The sequence below is a fragment of the Panulirus ornatus genome, chromosome 57 (genome assembly GCF_036320965.1).
Source record: "Panulirus ornatus isolate Po-2019 chromosome 57, ASM3632096v1, whole genome shotgun sequence".
Lineage (NCBI taxonomy): Eukaryota > Metazoa > Arthropoda > Malacostraca > Decapoda > Palinuridae > Panulirus > Panulirus ornatus.
In genome coordinates this window covers 9,584,413-9,599,444 of record NC_092280.1, presented here as the reverse complement: position 1 = coordinate 9,599,444, position 15,032 = coordinate 9,584,413, and the positions used below count along the sequence as shown (strand labels likewise).

At 45.0% G+C, this 15,032-nt stretch overlaps 1 protein-coding gene across 1 annotated transcript; it reads right to left on the bottom strand.

Moving 5' to 3' along the window:
• Positions 1-5,558: 5,558 nt before the first annotated feature.
• On the bottom strand, positions 5,559-12,087 carry LOC139766160 (uncharacterized). Its single transcript, XM_071694431.1, has 2 exons — positions 11,625-12,087; positions 5,559-6,989 (listed from the first exon to the last, which is right to left on the bottom strand). The coding sequence occupies exons 1-2, from the start codon at positions 11,859-11,861 to the stop codon at positions 5,883-5,885; spliced, it is 1,344 nt and encodes a 447-aa protein (XP_071550532.1). The 5' UTR covers positions 11,862-12,087; the 3' UTR covers positions 5,559-5,882.
• Between the last annotated feature and the right edge of the window lie 2,945 nt (positions 12,088-15,032).

Here is a 15,032-nt window from a genome sequence, read left to right as displayed (position 1 = left end):
ACTGTGCGGTCTTAACCGCTACATTCGTCTACTTTCACATCACCTGAAAACGATCATCCACCCCTACACCACCACAAACACCTTCGCGACATATTCCCCAGGCACTATCGTGACTACGATTCAACTACCACATTGAGCACTTACCACTCCATTACTCTTCCCTTTCCCCACACAGACTTTCACACGACATCACAACACTGCATGACCTATGGTCTCGACCAGTGGATGGGGCCGGACTCCTTCTAGAGCGCCGCAGGAGACTCATAAAGACAGTAGAGAGGGGACTCCTCAGGGGCAGCATACAGGTGTTACCAGACTCCGCCCACATGAGGCTACACCCCGGGTGGTAAGTCATCTTTGGTGAGGCTGTATCACTACGAGTACAGTCTCGTCAGGGAACTTCTAACGTGAAGGGAATCCGTTCTCCCTCACCCTGCCTATCCAGTGGACATTTATGTAACTCGCTCTCCCTTCCCTTCCCGGTCTAACACTCGTTATATTTTTCCCCGTCTTAAACGTACTTCCTCCATTAACTTACACCTGTGCAGCATCTCAGAATGCGGAAGCAGCAACCTAATCGACATGAACTGGACAAGAATGAACTCTCTGCTCGTGTATTTTCGTTTTCTGCCACAAAATTGCAAGACTGCAGAGTCAACCCTGAGAAAATATACACAGGTTTGGCATGACCATGTCCTCCACTCCAGATGCCCCACACAATAAAGAACAAAAAACCGTGGGTTTTCTTCATATATATATACATGTCTCCCGCATTGGCGAGGTAGCGCAAGGAAACAGACGAAAAAATGGCCCAACCCACCCACATACACATGTATATACATACACTTCCACACACGCACATATACATACCTATACATTTCAACGTATACATATATATATACATACACAGACATATACATATATACACATGTACATAATTCAAACTTGCTGCCTTATTCATTCCCGTCGCCACCCCGCCATACATGAAATGACAACCTCCTCCTTCCGCATGCGCGCGAGGTAACGTTAGGAAAAGACAACAAAGGCCACATTCGTTCACACTCAGTCTCTAGCTGTCATGTGTAATGCACCAAAACCATATATATATATATATATATATATATATATATATATATATATATATATATATATTTTTTTTTTTTTTTTTTCATACTATTCGCTATTTCCCGCGATAGCGAGGTAGCGTTAAGAACAGAGGACTGGGCCTTTGAGGGAATATCCTCACCTGGACCTCTTCTCTGTTCCTTCTTTTGGAAAATTAAAAAAAAAAAAAAAACGAGAGGGGAGGATTTCCAGCCCCCCGCTCCCTTCCCTTTTAGTCGCCTTCTACGACACGCAGGGAATACGTGGGAAGTATTCTTTCTCCCCTATCCCCAGGGAATATATATATATATATATATATATATATATATATATATATATATATATATATATATATATATATATATATATATATATATATATATATATATATATATATATATATACACATATATAGGGAGTCCTTTCAATGAGGTGCAGTAGGGTGGCTGTAGAGCGCGTCACTATCTTCCCAGAATCAATCAACTCTCAGCCAAGCCATGTTAGTGAGGCCAGGGTGTGGGCCGCTCAGCGGGGGGAAGCTAGGAGGAGTTCATGGTGAACAATTAGTGTTCTAGACGAGAACAATAATGAACAGGCAGATGGTACGCGAGTGAAGCAAAGAACACACACACACACACAAACACACACACACACACACACACACACACACACACACACACACACACAAATACACTCATATGTAGTATAACACAGAAGAATATATTTAGGTATAGACACTCTGAATAGGAAACGAACGCATACACTTGAATCACACAAACATGAATCATGACGACCACTTGAGCTGCAGACTTTGCAAGGTTAAGGAGAGAGCAGTTTATACACGGCAGGTGAAATAATGAAGATAAATGGATAAATAGATAAGGTGATTGAAAGATGTACAACAATGGAATTGATGAAAAACAGACAGATAGCCGTAAAAGACATGCTGAAGGATTCAGGATGGAAAGGCAAGCACAGGTAATGAAATAGAATAACAGAGAGAGAGAGAGAGAGAGAGAGAGAGAGAGAGAGAGAGAGAGAGAGAGAGAGAGAGAGAGAGAGAGAGAGAGAGAGAGAGAGAGAGAGAGAGGCACAATCTGCGCTCAGCAGCCTTGAGCACAGCCGGACATAACACACTTAAGACACATAAACATCTCCATCACTATTCTCCTCACATTTCGCGGCTTTGGAACGACCAGAGACCAATACACTTGGAGAGACTTCAGCGCCTGAAATAACTCGCTCCTTCAGCGATTCCCAGAAGCGGTGGATCGCCTCTCCACCTGCGTCTGGTGATAAGCGGATCAGGTGTTTACATTCCAGAGTCAGCTGATTACGTCTTTGTTTTGGTCGGGTGGTTTCGGGTGTGGTGTCTACCTGGTGTGTGACGTATGTGTCAACAATTTCCCGTCCTTAAGAGTCGGTGAAGCAATGATGTACTGGGGACGGGACGCAGGTGTTGGGCCTCCCGAGGACTGGTGTACTGGGGGAGGGTGTTTCAGGCCCAGTGGTGTACTGGGAAAGGGATGTGAGAGGAGTGATCCACTAGGGGAAGGGATGTGTTGCAGTATACATTAGGGAGATGGATGCAGGAGGGGCGATGTATTAGAAAGGAGAATGTAGAAACATTCGTGTACTGGAGGGAATCGTAGGAAAGGTTCAGAGGGGGTATTATGTACTGGGAGGTTGCTTCATCGCAGATAAGAGATCAGGATTGGCGATGTACCGGAAAGGATAATGGAATAGAGAGATGGAAGGAGGAGGGGTGTTGTACCGAAGAAGAAGGTGCGGAAGGGGTGATGTGCTGTATGGGAGGGTGGAGAAAGAGTGGTATAATGGGAGGGAGAAAGGGTCATGTACCAAGGGGAGGGTGCAAAAGGGGTGAAGCATTGGAGGGGAGGTTGCAGAAAGGCTAATGTGCTGCAAAGGAGGGTAAAGAAGGAGTCATGTAATGGAAGGAAGGGTGGAGGAGTGATGAACTGAAGGATAGAGTGAAGAAAGAGTGATGTATTGGAGGGAAGGGTGGAAAAGGAGAGATAAGACAGGATGATGCACATGAAGGAGGGTGGAGAAAGGATAATGTACTGGAGGGAAGGGTTATGTACTGGAGGGGAGGAAGAGGAAAGAGTTATGTACTGGAGGGAGGCTGCAGAAAAAATTATATATTGGATGGAAGGGTGATGTACTGGAGGGAAGGGTGATGTACTGGAGGGAAGGGTGATGTACTGGAGGGAAGGATGATGTAATGGAGAGAGGTGTAAAAGAATTGGTGCATCGGAAGGAGAGGTGTAATGTACTGGAGAGATGAACAGAATTGTTGGGGGGAAGAAAAGGAAAGAGCACAAGAAGAGTTGTGTACCGGTGCCTGGTAGACCAGTGTTGTCCTGTGGGTGTGGTGTGCTGGGGCGCGGCGCACTGGGTTAGGGTGTACTGTGGTGGGGGGTACTGGGGAAGGGTTGAAATGGAGAGTAGCAGAGAGGGCGGGACACAAACAATGTCTCTTCTGCTGTGATATCTTGAATCAAGTCCTGGTGCAGGTGATGAAACTATGCATCCAATGTGTGTGTGAGTGTGTGTGTGTGTGTGTGTGTGTGTGTGTGTGTGTGTGTGTATGCATAATTGTATGAACACAAAACGTAAATACAATACATGTATGTATATACATATATCAGGATTTTGTGAAAATTGAAAATCATACTTCATGTATATGTATCAGGAGTGGATAAATGTATGTATAGAGCATACGCTTTTAATCGAGCGTCTACATGTTTGTGTCAAGCCTGACGCCTGTGTGGCCGGCTATGCCTACTACAGGACAATTTGACTACGATCGAATTAGCTCAGATCTTCCAGCCCACGATCGGCTAAGAACAGCGTTCCCGTCTCTTACTTACCGAGGCAGCGGTTAGAGTTTCATTGAAGGTTCTGTTATGGTCTATGAATTTCCACGTGTTATGCGTCTATATCCTGACATGACGTCTTACATGATACGTATATTCATGTGATGTGTATATATATATATATATATATATATATATATATATATATATATATATATATATATATATATATATATATATATATATATATATATATATATATATATATATATATATATATATATATATATATATATGTATGTATATATATATATATATATATATATATATATATATATATATATATATATATATATATATATATATATATATATATATATATATATATATATATATATATGTGTGAGTGTGTGTGTGTGTGTGTGTGTGTTTCTATGACACTTCTGACGTGTAGGGTCATGGTATATATCAATGAATAAGTTGGAATACATGCCAAGGTATACATTCGCATGAAGGTATACGACAGCGCAACGAAGGTATTTACGAAATGCTTTCACGCGTTTCTGTATACATTCGTGTATATTCTCGATTCATATATATACCCAAGTGCTCTTCACTGTTGTAAGCACATACAGGTATGTGATGTGGTAGTGTATGAAAATGTTGGCGCGATGACGTGTACAATCCTAAGCTTAATCTCTCTCTCTGTCTGTCTGTCTCTCTCTCTCTCTCTCTCTCTCTCTCTCTCTCTCTCTCTCTCTCTCTCTCTCTCTCTCTCTCTCTCTCTCTCTCTCTCTCTCTCTCTCTCTCATTAGATTACTTCTGAGAGAACATGGATTGCGTATGACACCCCATGATTTCAGTAGCAGGGGTCAGCTATCTATTCACATGATTACATGATGGTCTGGTGTTACCGGACTCCTTCTGCAAGTCATTACACCGCAAGTGACCAGTCACCATCGTCGAGGTTGCTTGTATAGGAGGGAAAAGGAGCTGCATTCTCGTCGAGGACTTTGTTATTCCAAAGGTTTCCATCATTACCCTGCTCCTGATTGGAGTGCAGCTCAATAAAATGGGTCCTGGGGTTGCACAATAGTAATATTGCTACTAATACTACTACTACTACTACTACTACTACTACTACCACTGCTAATGATAACAATAATAGTAACAATAATAATGATGATAATAATAATAATGATAATGATAATGGATTCCACTAAATCATTTTAATTTCAAGATGCATGACCTATACTAGGAATGGATGAGGTCAGCTGGTTATGAGCTACGATTTACAGAGAAAGAATCTGTCGTTTCCCTTTTCAAGTTGGACGTTGCTACTTTGGAATTACACTGACATGAAAAGTCAATGGTTATGTTGCTAATAAGCTTCATGGGAAATGCAAACACAGGACTACATTACACTATTCTCAAGAAAGGCAGGAATCGGATACTATCATAGATCATATGAACATTTTTCTTTTTCATATAAATGTGTAGAAATATCATATGAAAATAAGTTTACTGAATTTGTGTTATATCTGAGTGGCCTTTCAATCATAATGCAAATGCTATTATTCTTTCTAATCCCAAGGATAGAAGTGATAACGAGAATTGATTTGTATGAGGACATTTATTTACACATAAAGATTGATGGACAAATATATACATTATGTACAAAAAAATAAATATTGCACGATAATATAGGTGATCACAGATGTAGGAGAGGAGGTATATCTTGCAAAAGCGTTTGGAAGATAATAAATGACGGTTGCAATTCAATATGTGACGGCAGAAGAAGATTGAAGCCTCTAGACTCTATTTGGCATTGTGTCATGTTTGGTGTGAACATTGAATATGCATCCAGCGTCTTTATTTTTCCAAGATGAGACCTGTGGAAGGACAGGAGGAGGCGGCGGGCTGCGCTCCCAGCAGGGGCTACAGTGAGGCTGAGGAAGGAGACACAGGCGCCGAAGGCTGCGGAACTCGGGACTTGGCCGAGTGTAGGAGGGCGTGGTTGCGGAGGTTGGTGAGCTTGCTGAAGCCCTTGCCGCAGACGGAACACTTGTGGGGCCACTGGCCGTTGTGGACGAACATGTGGGAGCGGAGGTCACCCGGCGTCGGGAAGGAGCGGGTGCAGAGGGAACACTTGTGAGGCTTCTCTTTGACGTGCGTCATCTTGTGGTAGTAGAGGTTGGAGGAGGCCGTGAATCTCTTACCACACACGCCACACTGGTGAGGCTTCTCGCCGCTGTGGATCCGTCGGTGGGTGTTGAGCGACGAGCTCGTGGAGAAGCCCTTACCGCAGACGTCGCAGGCGTGCGGCTTCTCCCCCGTGTGAGTCCGCAGGTGTCGCTTGAGTAGTGACGGGCGGTCAAAAGCCTTGCCGCACTCTGGGCAAGGCAGCATCGTCCGCTCCCGCCGCTTCGGTGGCGCCAGGGAGGGAGATACAGAACTATTTTGAGCAGAGATACTTGAGGAACTGCCTGTTGACATTGCTGAGGGAGACTGTGGTGCAAGACCCATGGGCAGGCGAGGAGGCAGCCCAAACTGTAGCTGGGAACGACTTGCATGGAACACAGCTGAGGGTGAAAAAGCTGGAGCTGAGGAGGTCGAAGATGCTGGTGATGATGAAGGAGAGGGAGATGATGATGGTGAGACTGCATCAGAATCCCGGGACATAGCGCTCGTGTTGGTGGGTCGTGGAGGAGGTGAGGTAAGCAGCGACCTAGAGAGGTCCAGCGGCGCCTCAGCCATAATAGAGTCGATGGTGCGTCGGTAGAGCGAAGACCTGATGAGCGTCAATGCCGGCAGGAAGAGCGCGTTTTCCCCGTTCATATCCGGCAATAGGAAGGCCAAGAGCTCTCCGCCAGGCAGGATCTCTCGGACGACTTCGAAGACAACGTCGCCTCGGGGACCTGCTCGCCGGCCGACCAGATTAACTTCGTGGGTGTAGACCGGCGCGACCTTCAAGAAGCGCACCCAGTTGCACGTGCGGCGTCCTTCCTCGTCTACTGAGTCGTAGCCACCATACCTGGACCGCACCTACGGAAAGATTAACACATATAGTAACTCATTAAAAACCATATAAACTCACACACGTAACATGGGTACCCATACGTACACATACACACACATACACATCAGTTGCCAACATGGGTCGAACAGCCTTCCAGAAAGCAACTTAAAGCAAGGCTCTTAAGCGTTCTAATCCTACCTAATGTTAAACCTCAATTGAGTCGTGATTAAGATTCGACGTGTCCTCATCCCTTTAGTCATTCAATACCAAAAAAGTTCTAATCAACTTCGAGGTCTCAAAACACCACATACGCAAACCCTTAATTAAATCCCTCCCTTAGGTGACCTGTCTTGCCCCCTCAGGGGCACCCTGTGCGTTCCCCACTTCGACCTTGTCATCGCCAGATCCTTTCCTTGAGACAATCATCTCACTCGACAACGCTCCTCTCGAAGACAATTTTCTCATTCATTTAAGGAGACCATTCTTTTTTTTTCTTCATCAGACGCCCTGTCCCTTGGAGACTGATACTTCCACCTCTCCTTCGTATGAGTCCTCACTCTCTTGACTTCTTCGTTTCCTCCTCCTCCTCTCTCCCCTAGCTCTCCACTTCCCCAGGGCTAGACAATAGAGAGCCATCGCCTGGGGAAGGCCTGGTGGCTGCCTCCTGGGCTAGACATTAAGGTCAGGTCCGGAGAGAACGTGAATCACCGCCACAAGACAAAGGGCCTGCCGGTCATGCCGTCCTCCTCAGACCCGCGGCATCCGCTCCCCTGAGCCGGGTCCTCTCCTGCCGTGCGCAGCCGACCGTCGCGCTTCGCCTCTTTTACTTAATTAATAATTGTAATTCAGAGCGGGGTCTTCTGCGCCTCTTGGCCAAATTAATGACCGTAATTCGGGGCCGCTCTTCCATCTTCATGTTTATTATTCACAGTCTGCTCTGGGTCATCGTAAATAAACATTTGATGTTTTTTCCCCCTTATGGTAAACAAATCATTAGTACCGCGGGTAGATGTAAACAACGAAAGAAAAGCAAAAAGTCCTGACTTGAACTTCTCCAGAGAGACGCGTTTATTCACATCTCGACGTAGTCTCGCCGGCAGAGATACATAGAAGCCGCGAGACTGTAAACATCTCGGCCACGAGAGTGTTCTAACAACTGAAACGAAAGCACCAACGACTACTGTAACGAGGACCTCGGGAGGTCAGCGTCCAGAGGCGTGGAAGACTGATCCACTTATCTGTCCCTGCTCTTGTGTGCGACAGTGGCGGGTGACACGAGGAGACGGCCCGCGGCTACCGTCTCCGCTGTGACCAGCGCAGCGAAAGGTAAAAAAAGAAAAAGAAAAAGAAGAGCAAGATGGTTCAGGACGCTCCTCCCCTGATTCGTCCTACTGCACATTACACTCATGATTTTTCATATTCCTTCCTCCCCTCCGACACACCTGAGAGGATGAGCAATAATTCCTCTTTTTTTTTCAACGATATAAAACTCCCAGCGATGATTTGCAGCCAAAGGGAAAGCTACGCGAGCATGTTGGTGGAGGAGGGTGCGGGGGTCCGAGGCTGGAGCCGCGTGCAGGAGTTGAGACCAGTGGGCTGGGAGGCTGGCCAGCAGGGACGGGCACATGACTCCACTGCCTCGGTACGGGGTAATTGTCTTCGGCCGTCGTCCGTAGGTAGCTGGCTGCAACGGCGGCCTCCTCCTCCTCCTCTTCCTCCTGGACCGTCTGCCACCGCGCCATAAGAGCGGGTTCTCCCTATCTCTCCCGTCTCTCACTCACTCTCTCTCCCCCTCCATGCCTCCCAGGTGGTACACAAATGGTTCCTGTAACCCTCTCGGTTTGGTGAATATCTTAAACGACTGGTTGACCCCGCGAGGTTCATCCCCGCGAGAGTGACATGTTTGGAGGATGCGTAAATATATACCTTCTGGTGCTGGATTTTTATGCATATTCTTGTCCTCGCGGACTAGTTTACTACAGGATGCAGTAGGCGGGAATAATGCTCGCTGTTTCTTGTTTTCCGCGTGACGCTGCGCTCCCAACGTACGTAAGTAATGGCGCTCTTAATCTTAGGTTGGTAGTGAGGTGTGTTCTGGTTTTTATTGATGATCCGTTCCGAGAAGGGAAACTGGATGAACTCAGAGGCAGGGCTGATTTCCCGTGTTGAGAAATCTGTGCTTTCCACCCATTATGTGAAGCTATGTTGGACGTGTTGTGTGTGAGGCTGTGCTGGACGTGTTCTGCGAGGCTATGTTGGACGTGTTATGCGAGGCTGTGCTGGACGTGTTATGTGAGGGTGCGCTGAATTGTTATGTGTGTGCTGCATATCTTATGTGAGACTGCACCGGACATGTTAATGTGAGGCTACGAAGGCATGTTATGTGAGACTGTGCTAAAACACGTCATGTGAGGCTGTGTTAGACATTTTATGTGGGGTTCTGCTGGACATTTTATGTGAGTCTGTGCTGAATATGTTATGTGAAGCTGTGCTAAACACGGTATGTGAGACTATGCTTAACACGTTATGAGGCCGTGTTGGACATGTTATGTAAGACTGTGCCAAATGTGTTATGTGAAGGCGTGCTCAACATGTCATGTCAGGTTGTGTTAGACAAGTTATACGACCGTATTGAACATGTTATGAACTGTGTTGGGTATATTGTGAGCGCCTGTGTTTGGATGCTACGAGACGCTGTGTTGGATATGTCTTGAGTCCCTATGTTGGATATAACTATGAGAGGCTGTGATGGTCATGCCATGATATGCTGTGCTAAATGTTGTTATGATCTCCTGTGTGCTGGACATTTGACTCATTCCGTGTGAGAGGCTGTGTTGGAACACATCACGAGATGCTCTGTTGGACTTGGCGTGCCGTGTTGATGTAAACATTTCATAATCGTATGTTAGACTCAAAACATTTTCTTTCGAAATACGTATTTAGAAGAGACGTGAACTTGGTCTGTCTCAGGATTTACTTCTTAAACCCTACTGTTGAACGTTCGTGGCTCTTGGCTTGCGAACTTGTATCACTAAATATATTATCAAGCTACATTTTCTTTACCCTGTTCGGGGCAAGAGGTGAATGTTTGCATGTACGTTCTTTCCATCGTGTTACAGAATATGATTATAGATATATTTGGTACGATGATTATTCTGTTAACTCTAAAGCTTCGATTATCATGTTATTGTGATTCAGACCAGCAATAATTGCTAGAACGCATACAGTGCATGTAATGAGGACCTTCTGAGAGTAATTATCTTATGCCGTGATGACACGTACGACCAGTTGCTAATTGTCTTGTTATAGCATTATGGTACTTAAAAGAGAGAAAAAAAAAAGAGGAAAGCTAGATTATCGTAGGATACATAAAGTGTCATAATGGCGCGAATCATTAGAATAATTACCAGCCTGGGTAGGAAGGGACTCAGGAGGGAGCTCTGAGGCAAAAAGGTAAAAAGATTTAAGTGTTGTTTCTCGGTGGAATTTTCGAAAGACAGAAGACATTTGTTAGAGGTTGAATTTCTGATCTATCGTCAGGGATTTGCCTGCCTGATCTTTGCATGACAGTGAGTTGTGAATGACGACAAACCTTGGCAAAAATATGGCAATGAAATATACATTGAAAGATTTCGCTTCAAAGTTTATATATACACACACACACACACACACACACACACACACACACATATATATATATATATATATATATATATATATATATATATATATATATATATAAATATATATATATATGCTCTTTAAGTACCTAATATACAATATTTTCCGAGTAATATCTTACAGATAAAGTTCCTTATATGTATCATATCAGAAATATCGAGATGTTGATATATATCGTATTCTTATTGTACCAAGATGAATGAGAAGAGAATATTTGGACAAAGATTTTGATAAATCAAATGATGTCTGGCAGAGAGATTGGGATAGGAAGGTAAACGTACACACACACACACACACACACACACACACACACACACACACACACACACACACAATCAAGAGATGGGATCCCACTAGTGTATAACTCCCTCCCTACACTGTCTGTAGATACGTGATTGGTGATTACACGCACATTTACATTCATTCAATAAAGCTTTAACCATGATCATAGACGAACATAGGGGAATTCTCACAGAATATGGAAACCTGGACTTAAATCATGCAACGCGAGTACACACACACACACACACACACACACACACACACACCACAAATAAGCTACCTCCCTGGAATTAGACCTTGAAGCATTACAGCTCGTGGAAACGTTATAACGATCATTAACAGGCCAGGACTTAGGTAGGTGTATGGTCGTTTGAGAGCACATCCACTCATCATTCATCACTAGCCACACTCCACAGAGTGCGTCGTACAAGCGCAATGATAACATTTGGAAGTTAGGAACCAGGACGACGAGATGACGGCGAAGAACTGATAACTTGAACGAGTTATAAAGACAACGAGAGAATCGTTAAGGGGTTGTTAGATAGTTAGGTTCGCTAGTCTTGTTAAATCCTGGAGTGCAAATCCCCAGGAGTGTTTCAACTGCTGGTCTTTAGTCCACTCATCTCGTCTCCTGGTACTCCAAACTGCCTTGAGGGTCGACACACATACACACACAACAAGGTCTTTGAGGTACTTACGTCCATCGGCGGGAGATAAGGGAGGAGCGGCAGGTTGTCCGCTCTGACGGTGCCGCTGAAGGGGAGGTAGCGGGTCTGGGCGGGGAGAGGGCGGGTGGCGCACAGCTTAATGCAGTCCTCGGCGGGCACCAGGCGGTCCAGCGGAGGCAGTGGCCGCGCCGTCACCACCAGCGAGAACTCCGCTGGCATCAGCACCCGGGTGTCCATCTTGGGGTCATCTATACTCGTCGACTTCATCCTGCACTTCGTCGCTAAGTCTCTTTATGTCAACACCGGAGAGACTTAGCGAGAGTTCCCAAAAAAAGTTCCAGTGGCGGGGGACGAACCCAGAGCCTCACAAACACACTGTCTCTCCCAGGCGAACACCACCACTACTAGCGTCAGCGCTACACGTCCAGTACTGTTCACAGTGACCTTCAGCGCCAGACTACCTGTTCACCTGTAATGTTCTGGAGCTTTATCCCCATACGGCCCACCTGCTCTATACCCGCTACTAATGCCCCAGCCCAGAGCCACAAGGGCACGGGCACACTCTGCAGAAGTGGACACGAGGCATTTTCTTCCCCCGACAAACCATGATGCTTACCTGGTCCCCTCCCAGTCAAGAGGGACATAAAAGCCACACGGACCTGGCCACGACTAGTTCTTTCTTTCTCTCAACTCATCACGCGGGAGATGGTCCGGCCCTCGCCTCTTCCCATTGGTCTGCATGAAAGCTGGTGGGCCAATGGGAGATTGGTAGGCGGAGCGGGCGGCGCGCGCGGCTCACGTGTTGGCCCGTGCGTGGGGCGCCTGAGGCTGATTGGCTCCGGGCGAGGCACGACGACGCCAGTCAGTGATCAACATGTGTGCCGGGAATGATGGCTCTCATCTAACATTATTGCAACAGAAAACATCTCTCGCAAGCAAGAAAGAGAAATCATTAACTCGTACACCAACTCAGTCCCTACACACGCGGCAATTTTAACCCCAGACAACATCTTCCCTCATAGAACACACAGAACATGCTCATCAAACACTATCCTCGAAATTTAGTCACAAACCAACACTCCCTCAAAACAGGATAGTCATGAAAAACCAACACAAAACTCACTCTGAAAACACTGCCAACCGCTTACCCACTATTCACACCCACAACCATTCAAAATACAGTTAATATCTTGAACTCCCCTGCAAGTGGCCATGATAACTCATTATATTACCACATGAAACGCTTCGGCTCATCTGCAGCCTGTGCGCTACATATTTCATCCATACAACATGGCTTTAGACCAAAACCACTCTACTGCTACACTGCATATGGACCTCACACATCACATCCTGGATGGCATCAGACAATCACAACCTTTCCTCTCTTACTGTACCAGTGGAAACAGATGTCATCATCAACGACTTTGACTCCGTTCCCCAACCACACCCTCAAACAGGATAATCATGAAAAACCAATACAAAACTCACTCTGAAAACACTGCCAACCGCTTACCCACTATTCACACCCACAACCATTCAAAATACAGTTAATATCTTGAACTCCCCTGCAAGTGGCCATGATAACTCATTATATTACCACATGAAACGCTTCGGCTCCTTCTGCAGCCTGTGCGCTACATATTTCATCCATACAACATGGCTTTAGACCAAAACCACTCTACTGCTACACTGCATATGGACCTCACACATCACATCCTGGATGGCATCAGACAATCACAACCTTTCCTCTCTTACTGTACCAGTGGAAACAGATGTCATCATCAACGACTTTGACTCCGTTCCCCAACACACCCTCACGCATACTTGACGCCATCCTCCGCAAATATGACAGGAGGTGGCTAGCCAGTTGTGAAGCTGTTCTACAAGACAGATCATTCAGAGAGGCATCACCTCCAAAACCCTCAGACTTTACAGACGGTTTTCCTTCAGACTCTTCCCACATGACCTCCAATCCTCTCCCGCTATCCACACTCTGAAGGTTCTCTCATACACAGGCGATCTTACAGCTATATCACAACACCCTGACTCTACTGAAGCATCAGTATATAAAGCAACAATAATCCACAGACTTAAAGCATTAGATCACATAAGACAGAATGCCTGCATCACCACAGAAATCAAGGTTAGCTTTCCCGTAACCCTGAATGGCAAAAACGCTTCCACACAACAAGACTGGGTATCGCATAAGACACAGCATTTGCTCCCACATCACAAAACATCAACACGAAGACCAAACAAACTAAAAGCCCCAACAACACTTACAGTCAACAACTTGGGCAAGGGAAAAAAAAACAAAAAACAATCGGTATCAATAATAAACGGCTCATCTGGTCCAACTTAAACTGCCGTTTCACCCGCCTGGTCATCTACCATGTCAAAAGCAAACATAACAAGAAACAAAACGGCACAAAACAAGTTTGTCGTAACAGTCACTTGCTGCTTAACAATCATAAACATTTAGTCCCCGTACACAGAAGGAAAATCACCTGCAATACAGTGTCATCCTCGGCATCCTCTTCTCTACAACAGCATGGACCTCTGCCATCCAAACCACATTATGACCAACCTCCCAAATAGGAACAAAAGACTCGCTGTTGCTTCACTCTTTAGTAGCCTATATTTACAGATCCCTCTTCTCACAACAACCATGGCACTGACAGAAGGCACAGAGGAACGACCTGAAAGGCACTATACAACAGCTCTTCCAAAAAACAGTCTTAAATCTTACCCTATCTTGAGACACCCATCTGAAACTACACTCCCAGGCATTGTATGAGTTATACTTTCTACATTTTCTCCAAAAAAAGTCTTAGATTTTACCCCATCTTGATATTCATACCAATCTGAAACTACACTCCCAGGCATTGTATGAGTTATACTTTCTACATTTTCTCCAAAAAAAGTCTTAGATTTTACCCCATCTTGATATTCATACCAATCTGAAACTACACTCCCAGGCATTGTATGAGTTATACTTTCTACATTTTCTCCAAAAAAAGTCTTAGATTTTACCCCATCTTGATATTCATACCAATCTGAAACTACACTCCCAGGCATTGTATGAGTTATACTTTCTACATTTTCTCCAAAAAAAGTCTTAGATTTTACCCCATCTTGATATTCATACCAATCTGAAACTACACTCCCAGGCATTGTATGAGTTATACTTTCTACATTTTCTCCAAAAAAAGTCTTAGATTTTACCCCATCTTGATATTCATACCAATCTGAAACTACACTCCCAGGCATTGTATGAGTTATACTTTCTACATTTTCTCCAAAAAAAGTCTTAGATTTTACCCCATCTTGATATTCATACCAATCTGAAACTACACTCCCAGGCATTGTATGAGTTATACTTTCTACATTTTCTCCAAAAAAAGTCTTAGATTTTACCCCATCTTGATATTCATACCA